At 43.1% G+C, this 24,109-nt stretch overlaps 2 protein-coding genes across 3 annotated transcripts in view; both read right to left on the reverse strand.

The window, feature by feature from the left end:
* Window positions 1–5,614: 5,614 nt before the first annotated feature.
* LOC128296794 (organic cation transporter protein) lies at window positions 5,615–13,495 on the reverse strand. Its single transcript, XM_053032278.1, has 4 exons — window positions 13,451–13,495; window positions 7,363–7,732; window positions 7,122–7,265; window positions 5,615–7,029 (listed from the first exon to the last, which is right to left on the reverse strand). Exons 1-4 carry the CDS (start codon window positions 13,455–13,457, stop codon window positions 6,018–6,020), a joined length of 1,533 nt encoding a protein of 510 aa, XP_052888238.1. The 5' UTR covers window positions 13,458–13,495; the 3' UTR covers window positions 5,615–6,017.
* An 8,049-nt stretch (window positions 13,496–21,544) lies between these two features.
* The window catches only part of LOC128296695 (ribosomal protein S6 kinase 2 beta-like), a 29,210-nt gene continuing 26,645 nt past the window's right edge, over window positions 21,545–24,109 (reverse strand). For both annotated transcript variants that reach the window (XM_053032160.1, XM_053032159.1), the window contains one exon: window positions 21,545–24,108. In XM_053032160.1, the coding sequence (XP_052888120.1) occupies window positions 23,764–24,108 (345 nt within the window). In that variant the 3' untranslated portion in view covers window positions 21,545–23,763. The remainder of the gene's footprint in view (window position 24,109) is intronic.

Below are 24,109 nucleotides of genomic sequence, written 5' to 3' on the forward strand. Positions count from 1 at the left end.
ATAAGAACGGCAGACATAATGATAAGCTGCGTTATCATAAGCAGACCCATAAGGCGATGATTGCATAAATGCAGACTGACGAGTAACGCAGCGAGGCGTAAATATTTACATTTGGTTCAAAGAGGATAGAGACTGTGCACACTCAGCACTCTAACTGATAGCCTAGTATAATCATATTTTTGTAAATAGACTTTTCCTATTAAAATTGCCAAGGAACAAAAAGGTCTAGATCGATTAAATAGTGCAGCGGTGTAAGATATGTTGGGTGTACAAGTAAGTTCCTATTGTTTTTGTCTCAAAATAATTCCCATTAAGCTTTTTTAATGGGAAATTCTATCCCTTTTGTGGAAAACTATCAATTCCAAACCACAATAAATCTTTTGAGCCTAATTTGTTATTTTCTACTAAGAAGAGGCGAACTTCGTTAAGACTGTGGTCGGCAGTTACGGCTTTTGCAAGCCGCACTTTGGTACATTCATTGTGGCTCTTCGTCCTTCGATCGATCTATGTGATGCCAACTTTGTTTAAAATTTACCACAAATTGTAGTTGCATTTGAATCACATCGCTGATTTATGAGAACAATCAAATCTACACATCGCGTAGAACATCCTTGAGAACATGGGCTTGTGCCATAGTTGAAGTTTGTTAAACTAAACTTGACTTTTTAAATATGTAAGCAATTAGTATTAAGCTGCAAACAATCCAATTTTGCCAACAGGAAATTGCGGAATTACATGGACATATAAAATCTCTCATATCTCAAGCAAGATTAATATGTTGCATGAAATTTTCAGGATAGCAATCGTGACAGCATTTGATTAAGGAATTTTTTGTAAAATATAGAATTGTCCTGGGAAATATTTCCAAACATAAGAATGTCTAGCTTATGGAATTCACCCTTAAGATTTAATATTCTTACCCTGCAATGGTGCTGGTGACGTCCCATTTGACCCATAAACTTACTTGTAAACCCAACAGTAAAACTTGACAGTACATTACACCGAACACGCAACCAACATCGTCGACCGACAAGTGCATGCATGCTCGATCGGCGTCACACTGATCGCACGCGACAACGGCCAGTACCGACAGCAAAACGAAATTTAATTAAAAACAACTACACACTAATTAGGCGACTGTTTCACGTTCGGCCAAACGGTTGGGCTGTGTTGGTAAGCGCCACTAGCGTGTGCGGTAACACCGGCAACAGTACAGTTTACTTCCTGTGTTGTCTCTTTAAACGGACCAACCAGCCACCCACCCACCTGCATCCATCCATCCAACCCAATAGGGCAAGTCAGGGTTTTCCGATGCCGTGGTCTCGCACCGTTTCGAATGACGTTGACGGCAGATCAATAGGTCAGCGCGATAAAACACGACGGTCACGCGATCGTTTCGGTACGACACAAATCACCGATCGTCGATGCTGTGAGAGCAGAGTGACGAGAAGGGTGTTTTGTTTTACCATTTGCGATTGGGGTGAAGGGAAGAGGATTTTTATCTATCTTTTATCGTGCAAAGATTATTTTTTTCCAATCCCAAAGTGAGTGATCGCCAAATACGAAGGCTGAATGTGTAGGGTAGAGTTATCTCATTAGCGTTATCAATTGAATTCGATTAACGTTACAGCTCACACCCCCCATTGGGCGTACATTTTGTACCGATTGTCCACTCATCAATCATGCGTCTTCTTGGGGTTTGCAAGAGAGATACCTTGGAATTCCCATAATCTTCCAAAAAATGGTGTACACAGAAGGACCTACCGTCGAATAAATTACCCTTCCCGGAATTGTAAACCCCTGTCGAACAATGCCAATGCCAATGGTGGGCACACAGTAGCGGCAAACCCACAATTAATGGCCCCTTGCTCTCATTCTGATATCAGTTCACACAACACTTCAGCACGCTGGCTGCTCACGGTGTAATCACCGAAGGAGGGGGGTTGGGAGAGTGTGGTCTCTTTTATTTTTTGTTGCTGATTTTGCAATGCCCACACTCCTGAGCGGATGTTATCAATGGAAGGTGTGTACGGTGCAGTGCAATGTCCAGATCGTCGTTCAACCCTAAAACCAACCCTTTTCCCGTTGGAAGCGCGAACGGTGGTTGGTTCCTGAGTACTTTGACATTGTCGTTGTTAAGCTAATCAGTGTCGGTGTGTGGTGTTACTTTTTTTTTATTTCATGGCAAAGCATTTCTATTTACACCCCCTTTGGGATGATCTCGTTTTGCCGTTATAGTACGGTGAAGATCATTGGTGTGAAGGGTGGGGAAGGAGCAGGGAATTTTTTTTGGGAGGTTAGAGAGATACATTCGCTACGGGGTTGTTTCCCTTACGGTTTATTGCGGGCATTAATCGAACAAAAGGGGGATGGAAACAGTTTTCATGATTCATCCCTTGTTGGGTTTCGTGCGAACTTTGTATCCAACTGTTGTTTCGCAGATCAAGTGTGAAGGTGAAGTTTTTTTTCGACTATATTACTTAGGTTATGCTATGTATGTGTATAACATGTATGTGTTTTATATTGTGCCTCAAACTCCCTTCTGACTAAGAAACTTCTTACTACGCATCGCTCGACACACACACTGGACTCCACAATCGACGACACATCGAACATTGGAATCGTGTGACATTTGCTGCCCACTGTCAATTTGTTTGCCACCGCAAACCGCAACCGATGCCAAGTGAACTAATTAATTAGTAATAATTGGACTAATTTAACACTTCGGACCAAACAAACCCCCCAGGCTGTAGCTGTAGACGAACAGTACAAACTAAAAACCCCTTTCCGGGGAGAGATGGTGCGTACTACCAGCTCTGTAACGGTCTAGTGATCGAGTTCGTGCTGGAGATGAGTATTAGAATAAAAGACACTACCGTTTCGGCAGCGTTCACAATCCACGAACAAATGCTGATTTCTTAATTTACATCAGTGCACTAAAACAATTACTTACAGCAGACGGGATGCGGATACGCTAGAATTGTTCACACTGGAGTATTGGTATTGGAATATCGTACCATTAGTTTATCCTTTCCACTTCCACCAAACAACTTTACACACAACAAAACACACGTTTTACTTATTGCGTACTACCTGTCAGTGATTGTTTACTGATAAAACCTACACAAACACTCACACCCAACTACGCACCTCGATACGACACACCACTCGGAACGAAAGCTTTTCCCTTCCTGGGTTCACCGTTTTGTTTTGCGCTACCGAAACACCGAAAGAATTATCCCGTACCGAACCGATCCGTTCGAGGGGCTGATCTGAACTGGCTAGCGGCCAGAACGGTTTCGTCGTTCGCGCACCCGATAAGCGCGAAACGAGCGAAACGGGACGGTACCAACACACGCGAGCTCGCGCACACAACGCGCTGAACCGCGTACGCGGAACAGTTTCCAACCAGCATCATTTATACAAAAACCGGTCCATAGGATGCTGTGCATGCGCTGCAGGATCCGCACATTTTGCATTTACACTGAAGGATCGATTGGTTTCGGGGTGACGCGGTTGGGAAAAGGTAAAATGGGACGCCTGCTTGGATGAATGAAACCGATTATGGGCTGCAAGGTGTAATGGGCCCATGGTTGTTCCAAATCACGCGAAGAATTTGATTAACGTGATTCTGGATACGAGCAAGGCAAAAGTTTGGGTCAAAAGAGAGAACAAACGATGATCATGCTAATTTATTCTTGCTTGAAGCGATACAAAAATGAATCGCAAGTGAACTCTTGCTTTTTTTGGTTGTTTTGAAGATCTTCTCATCCTTTGTTCGTCATATTTGGCTGCTTGATATCTCACAGTGTGTCAAGGAATTTCTTTCATGGTGGTTACATTTTTTTTGAAGAAATAAAATTCTTGTTATCTGGAAGATTGGATTGAAAATTGAATAATACATGTTATACATAAATGGAATTGAGTGCCCAAACAGAAATTCGTCTCCTTCTGACATGCATCAATCATGCCCATTATAGTATGTAACGATGCAAAGAACATTTATAATCAATCCACTTCAACTCAAGCGCTACTTCCTGTGCGGCTCTTCAGGTGTTGCTAGTTGGTGACTGTATCAGTCAAAGGTTTAACAGCATAGTGTGCGGTTATAACATTAATTTCATGACATGACATGACATTATTGTAATATTTAGTAATATTAACTTATATTCAACCGTACGGAAGTAACTCCAAATTAAAGTGAACCCCCTTGTACGAACGCCCAGATACGGAATGTTTCCTCAAAGTCACGTTTGGCCTTTGCGGGATACTCCAGTTAAGGACGTTCGTGGCGAATTTCGCACCACCAAAGTCACTTCTGCCAAGCGTCGTACAATGAGCAACACTCAAGTAGAGCTGTTGATCGTACCAGCGGCGAGCGTTAGGCACAACAGGTAGGCAACAACCGGTACCATTCCAGCACTGTGGCCTGTTTCCTGTCCCGTAGGAATGGGACTCCTTTTGCGGATCGATTCCGTTTCCATTGGGAGGCTATTTTTAACCGTAAGTTCATCTGCGCTATTGTTACTTGCCGGCACGGGAAGACGGATACGGACCATTTCCTCGTGTTCACCTGCTGGTAGCCACAATCGAATGTGACACTTGTTAGGCGGGTGTTTAGATTACGTAGCAAATCGAACGAGTAAATCATAAGTACTCCTCAAGTGTTGTGACAATGCTAACGAGCAACATCTTGGGTGGTTGGCCGTTTGTTGATAAGTGCGTTTTAAACCGTTCAAGTGTGCTAAACTGAGCAAAACTATAAATGGGGAAATAATAATGGTCCGTTTGATTCTTATCAATTACGTTCTTCGTTGCCATACCTTGTAGTTATGGTTTTGAAATAAATGGGAACGAAGGGTGCAACAAATATGTTCAAACGTTGGCCTTCAGCAAGGGATTATCTTGTAAGGATAATGATTTGCTTGAGTATATTTTTACACGACCTTTATGCACTCGTGTCTCGTGTCTTGCGAGATGTAGGCAACTGTGTTCGATTATCGTACAATTTGTAGCTCGTAGCCAATAGAAAATCGGATCGTTGAATACTTATAATATTTTTGTGATTTTCATAGGCATAGCCTTTTTACAGCAAGCACTGTATCATTTTCCTAGGGCATGGTAGGGCATGCTGTACTCGATGGTAATTTTACAATATTGTATTCTTGAACCATATTTAGTCAAAAATCAGTAAGCTAGGTTTTGTTACTAAAAATATATACACTATTTTGAAAATACAACCAAGCTAATGAAATTTATTATAAAAATAAAACCAGGCCTTACAAATATGTCCATGAGTTTAGCCTACCGTGCTGTGGAATGTATTGCGGATTGCATACCCTTGCAACACATTTGTACGCTAGCTTGCATACTGCGCGATGATCTTAGCACGTGGCTTATATTCAAATTTTGGTTTAAGAAATATTTTTATATTCATGTTTTTATCACAATATTTGGAGTAACATTTGAGTTTTATACTTACATTTTTGTATATGATATCTTTAATTTACATTAAAACAATAAGACCTCATTTCTTGCCAAAAAAATGCAATTATACGGTTTGTTAAATTTTAAACCGATAAAAACGAATAATGTTGCACAATTGACGTTTCTGTTTGTGTTTACATTTATTTATCACTTCTCTATAGTCGGTTTTGGATTTTTTCATGTTGCCACCCCTTGGGATGGGAAAATTTGAGTTTATATCTAACGCTACATTGTCATTGTGAGGATCCTGTTTGAGGTTTCATTTGATCTCTGCTCGTTGTTGTTGTTTGAGAGACTACTTACAGATTAATAGTAAAAAAACACACAGTTTTGTGTAAATTAATTGCTACACATTAACGATTAACGACGCATCCCAACAGAAGGCTCTGCGTCTAATGTCCCTTTCCGCTAAGGCAAACATGAACACATAGTGTCGCTTGAGAGATATCCAGTGGGAAAGGAACAAAACAAAACAAAAACCCTACACTTAAAAATGCTCACATGGGTATGTTTTACCACCCGTTCATATTCTAGTGCTTTCCATTTTCTACATTCGCCGTTCCGTTGGTACCCGCACCCGACACACGTTTGCCAAAGTTTTCTCCATCCTCCAGCGTCTCCGGCAGTGGATGGCCTTGGGTTTCGGGCAGGAAAAATACACAGAACGCACCGACAAGCGGTACCAGGCCGAAGATGCACGGTGGCAACCAGTAGGCGATCGAGCCCATACCCGCCACAAACGGGGCAATCATCGAACCGAACCGGGCTATCATCGAAGCCGTACCGATACCGACGTTACGCACCACGGTCGGGAAAAGCTCACCCGCATAAAGGTACACGGTGGGGAAGCTGATACTCATGCCGACCAGCCCAACTGATGCCAGGCCCACGTTTAGGGTGCTTGCCGTGCTCGGTACAAATGCGATCGCCAGCATCGAGATACCGGTCAGGGTGTTGGAAAAGATGAGCGTCTTCTTACGACCGTACGCCTTCATCATGTAGATGCAGAGCAGCGTACCGGGCAGCTCGAGGGCCGCACTGATCGCTACGTTCGTGTAGATATCACCACCCGCATGACCGATGTACTGTGCGACCCCGAAGAACGCCAGTCCACAGACGAACCAGTTGAAGCACATGTACAGCGTCTTGGCGCGCATGTTCGGCGTACGGAACAGATCAAGCACGTTGCCCTTTGACGCGTTGGCGGGTGCGTTGCGTGACTTTTCCTTCGCGTACTGCTCGATATCGTTGCGGATCGTGTCCGTCTGCAGGTTGTTACGTTTGGCCGCTTGCTCCAGTACCGTTACAGCACCGTCGACATTCCCGGAGGTGAACAGATAGCGGGGTGATTCCGGTACCAACCAGTAGTAGGACAGCATCAGCACGGAGAAGATCGATAGTGCGAACTGAAGCTGGCGCCATTCGCGCAGATAGTAAGCGAACCCGGCCAATGTCAGATGGCCCAGATTGAACGGGATCTGGTAGAGTACGGAGAATAGCTCACGCCACTTGGGGCCAATAATCTCCATCACAAGCACGAAGCTGAAAAGAAGGACACGATGGTTAATCTCACTGATTGAAGGGATATTCGGGATGGCGATCTTCAAGAATCGCCCAAGAATTCCAATACAAACCTCGTCACCATAGTGCCTCCAGTGGCGACAGCTGTGAGGAATCGGAGCACTACGAATATCCAGAACGAACCGATGACGGCGGCACCAACTCCCGTCACGAGCTGAATGATGACCGCGATCACTAGCGGAGGTCTTCGGCCATATCTGAAGGAAAACGGTAATCAAACATAAACACACATAAGTTGCAAAAAAAAAAAACGCTCGTCCAGAGAACCGAACCCAACCCCAACCCAACACGTACTTGTCTGCAAGGGATCCAAACACGACGCCACCGACCAGGATGCCGAACATGAAGATGGTTTGCGATAGTTTGACCAGATTCGCATTGCCACACACCAGATCCCACTCGCTCGTGATGGTCGTGGCAAAGGTGCTGTTATCGTAGCTCCAGCTCGTACAGGCCGCATCGCATCTGTCGAGCGGTGGCTCGGAATCGCAGGTGTAGTTAACGGACGGTCCGAGAAAGATGATGCTCATCTGATGCCACGCCACCGGGAACTTTAGCGGGAAGATGACGGCACACACGAGAATGTGCCACCAACCGAGCTGGCCCATCGCCCGCTGTATCGGGTCGAGGTTCCATTTCCGGTCCGATTCGGCTTTGGCAGTTACTGTAAGTGCAAAGAACGAAACATTTCGATTAGAGGATGGAATGCTGATATGAAGCAGCGATATGATATAGTCACAAACCCAGTTAAGAGTCCATCTACCTTCACGAATTATTTTTTAATTATTTCTGTTTTCTGCTGGAATTTACTTTTAAACGAATGGCTACGATCAAAATGCACCATTCCAAATGGTTGCCAATCGTAAATTAATACTGTTTTTTTGGTGAGAGGGTAGTGAATCCATTATTCGATTCACCACTCACCACTCATAGTGCGATCAGGCCCGTTTGCGCCATTCAATGGTCCGACTATTTCCGATATCAACCAGTGCACGTGCTGATTTAGTAGAATAACCAACGATCACCCAATGTGATTTTATATATTTTTTGTTCTCCTTCTCGCTTAACTGCATAACGATGAGGCACTACAATATAACAAATTAGCGCACCATAACCACTCTGAGCTCACTCCGCTGCTTTATTGTATTTACCGGTCTAGAATGGCATTCCTGTTTGAATTGAACATCTTTGCCAGGTTAGCCAAGCATCGAGTTCCAATTCTACCCTCAAGAAGCGCTGCCAATTCCAGCTTTAAAAGACACCTCGAACCGTGGGTCACTTTCTCGTGCCACGAAACAGGAATGGAAAAAGGCACAAGGGGTTAAGGTTAATGTCCGCGTCTCATGTGAGGAATTTATGAATTATTAAGCGATATCACCAAATCGCGAAAAGTCTCAAAGAAAAAACAAACGCCCCACCACCCCGAAGCAATCGATTGTTCATATTCTTCTTTGAACGATGGTTTCCAAAAAAAAAAACCCGGTGAGCATGGTGTGGCTTGATTTTCTTCTTGCCACTGGTTTGCTGGCAGCCTAAAGGTCGCACCCGCTATCCCCTAGAGAGGTGGAGGAAAAAGAAACTCCCGCTGTGTCTTATGCATCGGTTACGCAAGCAGTCCCGCAAAGATGTTAATTGGCCACAAAACAAGGTCACTGCCAAAGTTTGCATTGGGCGATGAGCTTTGGGCCAGTGCTTTTAGCACCTTCCATGTTGGGCCACCGAAAATGCTGACTAAAAGTCGTGGAATCAGCTTGAGCAATTCTTAGTTGTCAGTCAGACACACATACAAAGCCATTTTTATGTTGCTTATTGTGGAAAGATCCTGTTGAGAACGTGCGCAAATAGCGTGCCCGGTAGATACACTATCCTTGAAGATCGTTTATTAAATGATCTCCACACAAACAATTTTTATTATGTTCAAATCATGCATGCAAAGGCAATGTGGCGCACGGGATAGTGCAAATATTTGCGATCATCATTATCGCATGATCGAGCGAAACAAACTAACCGTAGCGTGCGATCGTTGTGCGCTGATCATACATTCATTAGTTTCCTTCCCAGCTGTGGATAAAGCACTTCGGTGAATGTTCCACGTCCGTGTCGCCTATCATCAATCACCAATCGATCGCGCACGTGGTTAAGCACTTAAGGGTGAGTTTGTGTCCGGCATCAATTGTATCGGTAAATAGGTGGCAAATCGGAGATACTTTCACCCGGGGGCCAGCAGTTCCAACTGGCTCTAACGATCCGCAAACATAGATCCGGTATTTTTCACTTTGGGGTGTTTTTATTTCTCTTGTGTGTGTGTATAACTTATTCACCTTCCAATTCCACAAAAAATCTCTTATTCCGTGCAAAGGGGAAACGATGTACAACACGCAACACCAACAATTATTTGCGTATTTAAACATGCCCCCAATATGTTTAATCGGGCCTCGCCTTCCCGCTGACATAACTTCCCTTCTTTATGTAACGCCATTGCGCCCTCGCCAGGAAGTTCCCGGCAGGGAAAAGTTGGCCAAACATGATATTTTTGCACAAAAAAAACACTACATCATCCAGCCTTTACCTTCTCTCCTTCTTTTGTTAAAAAGGCACAACCGAAGCTGACAAAAATAATAAAAGACATCCCACGATCGCGCAACGTGAAATTGATGGCATGGTTCCACAAAAAAAAAAAAAAACGAATACTTTACTACTTGCAGGATTCGTTTCTTACCATTCCTTTTTTCCATATCTCTTTTATCGCTCTTCTTTCTTGCCGGATTATGCTTTGTGGCGTATGCTTTACTTTTTATTTTGTGCACAGGTTGCTTACCCTTCTCGCCATTTCAATTACCAGCTGCGCCATGGAGTGCAGATCGAGGACATATTTATTACGAGTGTCCAATAAACTGGTATTTTCGGTTGTTACCGTTGCGTTATTGCTTCACAAGTGTGTACGAAAACGAACGTTTGGGGTCAAGTTGAAAGGGAATAAAATGGCGTGGATGTCGGCTATAGGTCAAGTTGGGTCGCAATGGTCGGTTGAGGTGGGGCGGTTGCTTCACCAAGATTGACATATGATGACCAAGATGACAGCAGAGTCATTTCAATGAATGGAATTCATTAACTAATATTTCATTCACATATGTTCCAAGCTCTCGCTGCTGATTTGTGTTATATTACTTCAGGAATATGCTATAAACTTCTGCTTAATGTACTTAATACTGTCCGATACAGAGTGATACAGAAGCGATCACCTGCCATCCTGTACAAAACAAAGAGGAACTTCCCCCATATGGAGATATCTTCTAATGCACAACAGAGACTTCTCCTCAGTTCCTCAGTCTAATTTTGGGGGTATTATATTTCCCCAGTAAAAAGACAAATTTCATGACACAGCAAGATTCGTCAATTCGCTTCGTCGAGCCTCTTTTTGTCAACCACCTTTCTTCTTGTAACAATCGAACTCCTTGACCCGTTTTTTTTTTTGCGGTTTCAAATTTTTGGGTGGCCCAACAATACGAACACATGTCACATCTCGTGCTGGAGATGCATTTCGCAACACGCTGCCCGCAATCACGCGGTCGCAAATGCTTTCCTCCGCCAAACAGCTGTTTTCGTTGTTGGTGCGTCGTGTTTTTATGCCGCCCCAGCCAAGCGGTTGAATATATGAATGGGTAATCGGTAGCCAATTTTGTAGCCAGCCATATCGGTGGTGTTCCTCCTCATTTGCTCGCCAAACAAAATCCGAACAAGCCGAACATCGAAACTTAGAGCCGTGACGACATCTTACGATGCGGGAACACGAGAAGGGGAAAGAAGTAGCTTATGATCACGTCAATCATCAACGGCAGATTGGACGGATATTGGATTAGGCAGTTTTCCGCTCTCCGCCGTCCCGGTGAACACCGATGATGAAAGAAAGTGTTTTGTTTCTTCTTGCCGTTGCTTCTGCCGGGTTTGCTGTCTTCAACGCGCTGATCTGGATCTGTAGCAATGGGAAAGTGTTTTCTCTGTCTTAAATGGACCGTGATGCTTTTCCAAGCGTGGTGGCTGGGTGGCTGTCCTCCAACAGCAACTGCTGTGCGCTGTGAATGTATTTTGCAGTAGCATCTTCATCTGTGTATCGCTTAAAGATTTAATTGAGCATCTTTTTATAACGTTTACAGGTGTAGTTTAAACGGAATTGGCATATTTATGAAGCAAGCAGCAGCTTATAACAGTTAAATGGTCGATAAATGACCGTACGAAAGCAAAACACAAAGACACCAGATGATAGCACAATTGTGGCACATGATAGTACGAAACCCCCAAAGCAATATCAGAGAAATGACGAGAACTCGGACACGTTTCGACCTTTCAGATGATAAATGTGGAAATATTTTATAAAATACTGTATGATAATAAAAACTGTCACACTGTATTCGTAATATCCGTAGCCACAATTGTGCTATCATCTGCAACAATTGTATTATACCTGATGCTTTTGTCATCTGTCGGGTTTTATTTTTAGGGTCGCTTGTTCTATTCTAGCATCTAGAAACTCCTGTACAAAGAGATATTTAAATGCAATATCGAAGAACTTCAACATGAGATCAATAAAATGCCAGAACAATGTAAAAAAGGCAAATCCAATGCCGTCACTAATAACCGGCACTGATCAACCCTTTAAAATCAACAAATGGACAAACGGCCTTCGGTGATAAAGCGTTAGCCAGCACCAGTGAGGCTCGCGTGATGGCGGCCCAAATGATTGATGAGAACCCAAAGACACGTGCTTGAAACCGTTAATGATTTAGCTTTCAGTGTCACTCCACTGGCGTAATGTTGGTCCCCCGGTACGTCCATAAGTGAATGTGTGTGTGTGAGAGTGTTTTTCTTTAATTTTACAATCCATTACAGAGGCCACTCGACCCTTGAAACGCTAATGCTACAACGCGATGTGCTACCAAAACCCCCCAAACGTCCCTTGAGCGTGAAAAACTGGGGAAGGAAAACTCTCCCTTTAACGCCATTGGTCAACACAAATCGCTGTCCATCCGGACCTCGTTTATCAATCGAGGGTAAATTTGCAACCCGACCGCCCATCAGGCCGCCCGAACCCCTACGTACGTGCTAATGGGCTGAAATTGCTAGGCAACAAAAAAAAATTAACCTCGTGGAAAAAAATACACAAAATGAAAACAAACAAACGGAACGATCTCGGTACGGCAGCAGCAGCAGCAGCAGTCAGAGAAACATTTTCGCACTTTTCACCTTGCGCCGCGTACAAAAACGCTTTTCCCTGTACCGAGAACCACGTTTTACCGCTCACGTTGGCGCAAAATTCGCGTGCGTAAGAATGACCATGTGCGTGGAGTTCGTGTGGTTCGAAATAGCACAAAACGGTGGTGCGGCGGCATCGGTTTGTTTATTTCCCTATCCCATCAACGCAGAGTTACATACCGGTCGAACATTGTTCCTTCCCCCCCCCCTTCGCCCCATACCCTCTCATAGCATCTTCGTAGGGGGGTGGTGGAGGGTTTTTCTTCCGTTATCAGTTCACGGTCAACCGATGGTACCCGGTGATTCAAGGTGCTTTTGCGTAAAAACGTAGCGTGTGTTTTGAGGCCTGTCGCTCTATTTTTGGCCCAGCAGCGCGCACAGACCAGCCTCCGGATCGGTTGGCCGCTCGCGCAAACGTGGACGTAATATCGGAATAACGTAAACGAAGTACTGGTACCCAATAAAATTTGACCATCGTGTCTTGCCGGTTTTGCGTCAGACAAGACAAGACAAGCAAAAACACACATCGTCTAAACAAGTTACCCTTAACCCCTGTTTGGGGAGGAGTCCTTGGCATTGTACCATGTCTCGATCGGTGAGATGTTAATAGGGTAATCACGCAGTGTTTTCTCAAACTTCAAGCAGTTTTAATAGTGTCCTATGCTTTCCGTTTCGTTTTGTATTTATAAAACTACTTTGCCTTGTCTATCCGTTAGTGTTTTTTTTTACATAATTTCGCATGTTTTGCCTTCGGTCACTTTACTTCAACAACCTTATTTAAATGTACTCTCCGGTCACATACGTTTGTTAATTCATTTCCATGATTAGCTATGCGGTGCTGCGGCGGTTAGCTACTGCACGTGAAACCGCTTAAGCTCTTCAGCAAACAAACCGACTGGGGCAACTGCAAGCGGTTTCAAATATTGATTGAACAGATCGACATTAAAGCAACGCTCACGAGACACCGTGACAACTTTACCAACCGAAAAAAAAAATCTAATTTTATGCCCATTCTTGCATTAACCTACTCTCGCTTATCCAGGTCAAGACGATCGAGTGCTTAAGGTTTACATTAATAATTGCAATTGAAGAAAAGCCATTTAACTTCAACGCACAAGCTTACTTCACTTACTTTTCATGGTTTATCACGTTTTATCTATGCTAAGCAAGAAAACTATGTAGGTGACTGTCCTTCAAACTGTTTCTTTACACGTTTAAATTTAAATAAAATTAATGTTCTTTTTCACACAAATAGTAGTTAGATTCTTCACACAATCACAATTTGTAGCTCCTTTAGCTGCACTTCGCCCACAGCCACAGTCCGAGGGGCTCACAACACTTCAAGGGCACCAAAAACCACCGCAAAGGGAAACTACTGTACGGTTGGCGTTTTGTATAAAATTGTTCCCTTTCACAGCAACAAAAAAGTTGTATGCTACACACACTTAACAACTGTGATTACTTCTTGTTGCGTTGCGTTAACTTGAAACTTGTCCGATCGAACGAACTCAACCGCCAGTGGCCAAAACGTCCGCTATCGAAGCGATCGTGCGCCGTACTGTCACCGTTCGGTTTGTTTACGATCGGTTTTATACGATCGGTTTCGGGTTGGGAGGGATGCTTCCACGTTGGATTTCCCCGCGAGAAGGCAAAACCACGCGAAAATTTTCTCACCGCTTTATGTTTCCCACCCAAAGCCCAAGCGGTGCTGTATGCTCGTTGGGCAGTCGGTGAAACCTGTTTGCAAAGAGAGATTGCGGGTCGTGGAGAGTGTCACCCTGAGAGTGGAAAAGGCTGTGAAGAGTTCTTCTATTTTTTAAAAATAAATTATGTTAAATTAGTAGCTACTTTTTTGACTATTTTTACAATTACATCAAATGTACTGAAAAAGGTTTAACTCCGAACTCCGGTTCAAGTGGACAAAATGTATCGATCCACACGCGAGTGAATGGGACGCTCACCACTCACCGAGAGCGCGTTTGGACGAGATCGTGAGGTGCACTGCATAAACCAGTACCAGCACAGTTCGGTGACTTTTGGACGTTGCAATCAACCACCGAAGAACTAGTGCCGCTGTGCAGTGCGCATAAAACTAGTCGGACTTCGCGCTTCGTGCGCGAAGAGCAGCATAGCATACGATCACCCCTTCGAAGAGACAGAAAAGGAAACGGATTTTACCGGGGATTTCCCGCGCCCAACGCAGCACGAGCATGAATATTTAATTACGGCGACTACTTCTTCCACTAGTCGAGTAGCAAGCAGTCCCATAACTAGCCCCATCCGATCGGGGTTATCCATAGTCAAACGACACACAACGCATCGATTGACATGGGGCACGTGTTTGGGAAGTTTGATTTACCAAACATTAGAGCGCGCACGCTCAGGGAGCTGGTTATGCAATTAGAGGGACATTATTGAAAATTACCCGCCAAGCGAGGGATGCGTACTTGGTTTGACAGGCCACTGTAGCTCCCACGTGCCATCAATGGAATGCATCAACATTCCACTACCCCACAGCAGAATGATAAGGCAATATAAAGGCACACAGAAGTAGCTCCCAGTTTTATACGTTTATAACCCATCGTCCATTATCTCTGCACCATGGCTTTATCTCTCACACACATACGGCAAAGTGTTTGATGCTACCAAGAAGTCATTTAGCAGCTACCAAAGAGGGCATTTTGAAAGTAGTTTAATTATTGTAAAGTAGTGTAGCCACTCATATATGCATGAATGGAGCACCAATAACGTTTGTGTAAGTGCTTCACAAACATGTATCCGTCTGGGAACAGTTCTGGCAGTAATTTGTCGGAATGCATCAATTTAGCGAGCGTAATCCAATATCATCACTAACAGCAATTGCCTGCCTGGCTGCTACTTACTTGTGCATTATGCACGAAGATCCATTAGTGCAGGGGTCGGCAAAGTGCGGCCTGGCAAAAGATTTTATCCGGCCCGATAGAAAATGTTCTTACAAACCTTACAATCAACACAAGATCTCTACACCACGATACGAATAATGTATATATGTGATTGATCAATGACATCTACTGTGTAATCCAGAACGCGCATGTTATGAACGGAGTTGTCGCAAATCAAAACCTGATGTTCATAATATAACGATTATCGATAGCATGTGACAGGGCTCGTGGTTGGCAAAGTGTTGTCCAAGATTTTCGAATGAAGCCGACTGAAAAGCAACGTTTTTCCCCGTTCCACAGATATGCTAAGTATTTTGAGGCAAGTAAGATTGGAAAGAAAACCAAAAAAGTATTACTCAAAAGTATGAAACATTAGGAAATGCACTTCGAACAATTTGTAATGATAATTTTGAAAAGTCGATCGTGTCTACCACAACCGATAGAGCTTGAAAAAATTGTAGTAAGTTTTTTTCAATGGTATCACCTACTTCATATGGCCAAAAAACGAGTTTAAAATGTCTGACCCACAGCTTCAAAATAGTTACTGCTATCTGGCCCTATTCGTGAAAGGTGTGCCAACCCCTGCATTAGTGGGCCGGCAGTGGTCGAATGAGGATGAGCTGCAAAATTTGCACTCATTTATGATCCATACGCGGGGCGTGGAACTGCACAACGCACATTGTACGAACTGGTGGAAAATGGTCGTAATGCTGGGCACACATTTGACCCTGCAATGCACGCGATACAACAAAGTGCATAAAACAAAACATATCAAACAAACATTTAAATGTAAAATATAATTGCATCCATTGAGTAGAAAAGCAAATTCCCCACTGTACTTCACACGCAATTATTGCTGTCGGATATAAATAAATAATTAATGGATGGTTCATATGCACCACCCATTTGCTAAACGGTCCTCGTACGGTCACAAAATCCACCTTACTGGGCTACGTAAATTTTCCCCCCAAAGCAATAAACTTGATCGTCAGGTCCATCATCATCGTCCTACCCTTGCACACTATGTGTGCTACTACCATCGCGGCACTAACCAGTTTCAGCCGGTTTCGAAACATCCCAGATCCGTGGCACCGCGTACGGACCATAATTTAATGTCCAATACCATGGAACTTCAGCCCATTTGTGCTAATTTTTTGTGTTGTAGAAAAAAAAGTATTTGTAGAACGCAAAAGCCAGTTCTCGGGTGAAAGGCTGAACGCACGTAAGTAGGTGCAGACATTCGGCGTAACGCTAGGAACCGTCTACCACTTCCAGCGATTCAAGGTCGCGGACGATTATGCCGGTGGGCACGAGCGGTCTGAGTCACTGTGCCCAAGCGCATCGAAGCATAACCGTGGCGCGTTTCGGAGCCAATGGTCGATTTGCACCTATGCTTCAAAAATTGGAACCATCAATAAATCGCTGAATCAAATAATAACTTGAGTTCCACTTTCAGTTCCTGGTTGGGGAAGCTGGGATACCTTACTCGAAGCCGGAATGATTCACTGCCCAAATGCTTCTCACACGATTCACACCTTCTGCGGTTGACACTCGTCTGTGTACTTCGTTCATTTACCAATAAAATTAGCATTCTTAAAATTTTACGGTTTGCCCAATAAAAGCAAACCCCATTTGATACAGGACTATTGCTTTGCAGCTTCGCTAGTTGTTTTCGCTGCGCAAAACAAATGCATTAACATGAGGCAGAAATCTTGGCCAACCGTTCCGAGCGGCAATTAACATGGGTGGTTGTTGTGCGGGTTGACGTTTCTCCTTCCATTGTGATTTATTTCAATATTGCTATTGGTAATGAAGGAAAATAATTGCACTTGGAATTTGCGGCTTTTAATGAACAAAACTAAGCCATTAAAAATTTATCACCAAAACAGCGGCTCAACTGTTGACCAAGGATGGGATGGATAGGTTACGATCAGTACACGATCGAATGGTTTAGTGTGGGTTAATTCAAGCTAGCAACAGCAAGCATCAAACCGACATACTGCCACCTTATGACGAATGACGTCAGCAAGGTGTTGGGAGTTTTAGAAAATCCAGTGTGTAGTAAATCTTCCCGATACCATCCGTGCAACCTTGAAATGATCAGGTTTTGTTTTGGCAAACATACCTAATGTGCGCAAATACTCGTGATCGTCTTGCGTTGTGGGTTTTACATGAAAGTTCTGAAGAATGCAATGCAAACATTCCCCAGAAATTCTTTGCAGAAACGATCGTCTTTTGTTTCTAAATATTGGCAGTTTCTAAAGGTACTTATGACTATTTTGAAATGTATGGAAAGTTGCAATTCTGCGACTGATTAAGTTAAACTGATATCGGAAGTTTAGCAAGCTATTTCGGAGGGAACTTCATCAAGAAGATCGTTAAGTCGAAGGACTTCACTGTTCAGGTACAAGTATGAAATGTTAATCCACAAGATGTCGTGAGCTTTTAAGGATTGATTATCACTTCAATATTATGAAACAGATTCCGAAACGAAAAACCGATCAGACTGATCAATTGAACAGACTGATCACTATGCGGTTGATCTTGCAGAAGATGGCAGAGCAGCGCAGCTTCACTCGTTTGATCACGTCGAAGTTAATTTCGAGGTCGTTTCCGAAAGCATACCCTAAGGCTAGCTTATTTACCGCTTAATCCAGCGAAAGAGTGGGACATTCTTAGTGGTAAACTCAGGCAGACTTAGTTGCGGATATTTTGGGGATTATTCCACATCTGTACAGGAGTGACGTGCAAGAAAGGTGATCGCAAATTCTTCACCTACCTTAGGTGAAAGATCAACACCAGAATCAGCATTGATGTTGAGAAACTTGTTAGGATACCTTCTACAGTTTACAGTAATATAGTAGCATTACTAACACACGCCTCAAAGACAAGAATCATCAGCAAAATACCGACGCTTAGTCGCGTTGTAGAAGGAGATATGTTCAGACGAATTTCTGGCCGCATATGTGGAAACCAGAATAATAACAAGCTCAAGAAATTGTACGATGAGCGCAATATTGTATAACGATTCATAAGGCCCCAGTGCCCTAGTCATGGCTTTAAAATGACACCGGACAACCGAGAGAAACTCTCCTTAGATCGTCCACATAGACAGAAGAGGATTTGTGACAAATGTAGGTGAAGATAAAGGATCGAGACCGTGAACGATTCAGAGGACTCCTACGGCAGGAGGAACTCCAAGATCGCGAAGGGTCTGATAAGTAAGTATTATTCAGTTGAAGAAGGGCAATACTCCCAGAAATCACACATGAATGAACAAGCTGGTTACTCCCAACAGTAAGTGGGCTTTTCTGAAGAGCTATTGTTTTAACGTCAATCGAGGAAAGCACTCCATGGAAGGAATTACGTTGAAGTGATAATCAATATGAAGGGTCAACTTGATTCTGGTTCCCAACCTCCCAACTTTTAACCGCTTTCTCCTGGCAGCAGTATTACCTTCACGGCAGCCTTCAAGCACTGATAGTGTTACCAAAGGATAGAACTGATAGGAAGAAAATAAATACGGGCAACCGGAAAATAACTAATTGGACCTTTCGCTTGTAGATAAGCGTACCATAGACGTGCGTGACAAGTAGTTTCCTCACACTGTCCGTACCCAACACGAAATCTATGCTCTTGATAACCTTTCTTATGCCCAACATCGTTTGCCTCCGAAAAGAATGCATCCTGCTGATAAGAAATAACCGCCACAACTGTGTAAAGAAGGCGTAAAAAAAACATTGTACAAACATCTCCGGTGATTTAATGCTTCCATAACGTAACCAGAAAACGCGAATTGCGCATCCTCATTGCCATGGTAGCAGCTGTCCGTAGTCTGTGCCAACTACGACTAGCATCGATGCAACACGACAGTTTGTTTGTTTGTTGATATTGAAGGTTAGCTTCGTTCGTTTACGGTGCGATAGGATGTTACTACGGGTGGGTAGATTTGACAAACCACCAGAAAACCAGAACTTGTTTTGGGCCAGCAGTGCGACAGCTGAATATACTACTGCTAGATGAAGTGTCACTTATATTTACACACGTAAAAACAGACACGCTTCAATAGAAATCGCCACAGTACATGCTAGGGTTGACTAGTGTTACCTTACCTGTGTTTGGCTGTGCTTCACGCTCGCTTTGATTTTGCAGCTCTATCCCGGGATTGGATTCGGTTTTATCAGTCATGTTGAACTGTCACGTTTCTTTGCCTTATTTGCACTATCGATTTCCGGTATAGAAAGTCGCTTCTAAATTGTAACTAAATCGCAAACACACAAAATCACATCACCAATTCTGCACGCACACGACTAAATTCGAATCCCCTATTTTACCGACCGAACTTGCTGCCCTAGTTAACTGGTTTACCGCCAAAAGGTTCTGCACGTCTGCTTCCGACAACGCACGGGTAGGTCCGGCGAAACACCCTGCAACACTGCAGGCTAAAGCGATCCGTCGATGGCTAAGGTTCGCCAGCAAATGATGATACCGCCGGCTGGAACATACCGCGACAAGGCGCAGTTGTGTCTTATTCCCTGTGGCGGCGTATCGCAGCTGACCTATCCGCTTGAAGCGGGAACTCGCGCACCATACTACAGTGTGTACCGTTGACGATGACGGCGATGTTGATGATAATAGATTTAACAAGCCACAGCTATTCGAAGCAACCCGGACAGCAAGGGCCGGACTGCTGCGATGTGTGGATGATGATGGTGTCGTATTACGGTGCATTGTGTCGAAGAAAGCAAGCAGTCAACTGCACCGGACCTGTCTTCCACGCCCGTCCGATGGATTTATACCGGCTGATTTGCGATAGTGAGGCAAACTGAAAAGAAAATGAAAATAAATAAATTGTAGCAGAAGTTGAATAAAAACGGTAATAACTAGCCAAACCATATGTTGTCACCTTACCAATGTGCCATTAGTTGTTTGCTGCAAATTGGAAAGTCCGGTAAATGATTATAAATTCTCTCGTTAGACATTTTAAATTTTTCTAAAGAATTCACTTTAAAAATATTAAAACTATTTGCATAATTGTATGGTTTTCTTATTTCTTTGTAGATAAATGCTTGTAATTTCACTAAATTTTAACCATTTTAATCTATTAATTCAGAACAGCCTAGTGCTATTGCTAAATTTAGCTTTCGTAATAAAACAAAATTAAAAAATAGTGTTAATTAATACCGCAAAACCGCTGGATAAAACCAGACACAAACCGGAAACATTAAACATATCCACTGAATATTGATACAAGCAATTGTGAAACCACCGGAAACATGAACTTATTCACACCAGTGTGCATTTCGGTAGGGAAATTAGAACATTCTTCCGCACCAATGGCTTTTATCACTCGATGCACAAAACCCAGCAAAAGGAACGGCGCTCGGTGTTGTCTTGGTGTCTTGGCACAGGCTGAAGCTAATTTACCCCCAAAAAATCACCACCGACAGTGACCTCACCATGCGTCCCATCCTGCCGAGGTGCTGCGCTGGTGGTTGCGCCTATTCAATCGAAACAGTAATTTGCATTTGTTATCCGCCTCGTCGTTTTCGGGCTGAACTGGCTGGTTAACTGGCACGCGTGGTAAGCCATTCTTTAGTCGGGCGTTCCAAACCAACTCACTCTGCCAAAATGGCAATTTAACTTTGTTTAAAAAAACTTCCAACCAAACGGGACTGTTCGTGTTAAAGCGAGGGAGTAACGGAATGCGATTACTCAATTGAAATGACCACAGACCACAAAGAACACGGTGGGGTTTGGAACCCGAAACGAAGATCTTCTTCCGCGAAGGGAATAGATTTGTCCGTAGTTCAAGGTTGCCTGTACGCTGACCCCACAACACATGGCATTCGTTTAAAAGCCGCAGTTTTGTTCGGCAATAACGTTCGACCAACTGGTCGGGATAGAACCAGTGACAAAGAATTGACCGTAAGTATTGTATCTCATTGGTCAAACCCTGCTCTTAACGTAAGAATTTTACACTTCCTTCTGGTTTTTGTTGCGAAAGCACCGACATTGTAGTTATCGTTTGGAAGATTAATTAAACCAACAAAACGACGGATGAAAGATACGCGTGCCATTTACGAAGGGACCGTCTCATAATTGCTAATGCTACAACCAGCATCGTATTTAACCTTAACGACAATTATTAATTACTCGGAGTCGACTAAATAGAATGAGGGGTTCGATTGTCATCTATTCGGTCGGAACGAGTTTCGCTGTTATTTTTTACGATTCAATTAACCATTTTTAGTCATTTATTTACTTGCATTTTATTATTATTCCTTTGTTTTGTTTTCAAACCCTTCTTTTCGTTCCATAATATGAGAGAATGTAGTTTGTTTTTTTTTTGTTTAGTTATCGTGTTCGTTTAGTGTAGGACGTACTCCAATGAATGTTCAAATTTATTTCATATTTAGTCTGTTTCTCTTTACACGTTTTAAACTCCATTCAGATTATTAAGATAAGATGTCTTTCCTGCCAGCTTTAAGAAACTTCTGATTCTGCTTGTGGCATGTTTGCGCAGGATGGGATGGAGTTGGGGCAAGGGTAGATATTTATTAGTTTTCTTAAATATCTCACTGTTTGCAGCAATGATGCGTTTTGTTTTGTGTGTGTGTTTTTAGACTAAGTTTGAACATTTTTCGAGCCTTCAATTCGAGCCACATTAGTACGTTAGTAAATGAGAAGGATAATGCATTCGCACAGCATTCTAGCTCTGTGGACAAATATGTTTAGATTGTTTTCCATACGAGGACGAATAATACGTTTCGAGCGGGAAAAGAGAACCGTGCTCGGTATAACTCAACAACGACGTCTATCATTTTAAAATGCAAATTTGTTGAATTATTGACTAAGTCGAATGATGCACACAGACACACTGCTGCATACATTATTATTTTCTCTCTCTCTCTCTCTGCCTCGCGCACCTTACATGATCATTATTGTACGTTGAATATGTTGAAAAATGAAACTGCTTGAAACACTGGAAGCAACAATTGTAGCACAACGCACACATCGACAATACAGCACATCAGGTAGCAACGGTACATAGACAAAAGCACTGTCCCCATCATTACGGGACCGATGGGCGATGCTCTATCCGAACACGAGCGTTCCCACCGCCAGTACAATATCCACTGATTTGAGCCCGATGAAATCTACTCGTGGCACGCTGTTTCGCTGTTCAATGTATAGACCAGAATACACTATCAAGGCTCGCCTGACCTGCCAATATTAGGATGTTTACTCCCGTCGTTCGTTTATCGTAGGTTATCACAATGATTATTTTATATTCAGCAGCTTCAAGCTTTCCCCCGTCGTGAATTCATTCCACAAATTCCGTTACACATCCACTTTCATACACTCAATGGCACAATACAATGTAAATATGATTTCGTTTTCTTCCCCTTCCGGGCTGGTGCTGCACTTTCACCAGCAAATCGGCTCAAACTATCCCCCTGTGCTCGTCCGTCCTGCGACGATATATGTATATGATTGTATATGTTTTTTTAAGTATATATATATGCATTAATGCGTATGTGTATATTATTGTTAGTCGATTTTACTAGGTGTACCTAACGTAGATCAATTTATTGTTAGTTAGTTTATACCCTGCCCGCTCGTTTAACCAGCCCATTTCAATGGTTTGTAGTGTAAACGATTCTATAATTGAACTATACGCCTGATGCTAGGTGCTGTGTTAGAAACAATCCACTTTTACACATATCTTTCACTATGCGTCGTTTGCGTATCGTGGAACGTATTGTTTAATAACTTTGAAGTGGTTGTTGAAATGTTGGTTTTCTAGTAGTATGAAATGAACAGTCTCTGTTTGTTTATTTGCTTTCACATACCTGAACTAAACGAGATTGAAATGATACCTATGGTACAATAAAACAATAGAAAAAGCCGCTGGAGATTGTTATGTGCGGAAGATTTGTTAGTACTGCCGAGAGTGATAGTTTAAATTGTAAGAAAATCGAAAAGTGCAGTAAGTAAAATATAAAAGCCTTATTTATCTGGAACTTACTGAGGTGTATAATGTTGCATGGCCGTGGGCATACTGTCCATGAGGCATGGGCTACGGAACATCCTCAATAAATACACCACAGTGCACTTTATAAAAGTGTATATCTGTTCGCATGATTGGTTTTTCTTTTAACATTGTTTCCCTCTACCAGTCTACCATTCAAACGTGACCAAATTAAACGTTGTTCTAGAATGTTTCCAAAAGTTGCCCTTAATTAATCATCTTGCTCGTCTTAATGTTTAACGTTTAGTGCTGCAAGCATAGATCTAGGGGCTTACATTATACATCTGGCACAAAAATGTCACTGGCACTAGTTTATAAATAAAAATATTCAAAAGTCATCCTTCCTCCGTGAGCTTATAACACAGTTACAAAACAAAACATAACAGATTTAACAAAATATGGCCATTCTATACCAACGTTACCCAGATGCAGATGCTTACGTGAAGTGTAGAAAGCAGAAACGAAACACTACGATGCCTCGAGACCATATTATGAATGATTTATCTTGTCCATCCTCCGGCGTGCAAGATCTGACATTCCGACCGGGCCCAAGTTGGCTGCTTGTGGTGAGGATATCGCTCGGAAAGTCGCATGTACCGCGCCTTTTATGGCTTCCGTGTTTACGTTTGTTGGTTTTGTCTCTTGCGGTTCCACAACCATTGGCCGTTCACCGCCCGCATGTTGTGTGCCCACCGTATTGTACATCATGCGTGGTCCACTTCGCGACAACCAGGGATGCCTCAGGATTTGGGCTGCAGTTGGGCGCCTCGATGGTACGATGTGTAGCATCTGTCGTAACAGATCCTTCACTTCATCCGATATCGTTGGCCATTTC

This window comes from Anopheles moucheti, chromosome 2 (assembly GCF_943734755.1).
Source record: "Anopheles moucheti chromosome 2, idAnoMoucSN_F20_07, whole genome shotgun sequence".
NCBI lineage: Eukaryota > Metazoa > Arthropoda > Insecta > Diptera > Culicidae > Anopheles > Anopheles moucheti.

What these genes read in the sequence shown, in the direction of transcription:
- LOC128296794 (XM_053032278.1), bottom strand. An exon ending in TTTGGATCCCTTGCAGACAA is followed by an intron (nt 7,266 to 7,362) that starts GTACGTGTTGGG and finishes GTTTTCCTTCAG; the next exon opens with ATATGGCCGAAGACCTCCGC. An exon ending in GGAGGCACTATGGTGACGAG is followed by an intron (nt 7,030 to 7,121) that starts GTTTGTATTGGA and finishes CCTTCTTTTCAG; the next exon opens with CTTCGTGCTTGTGATGGAGA.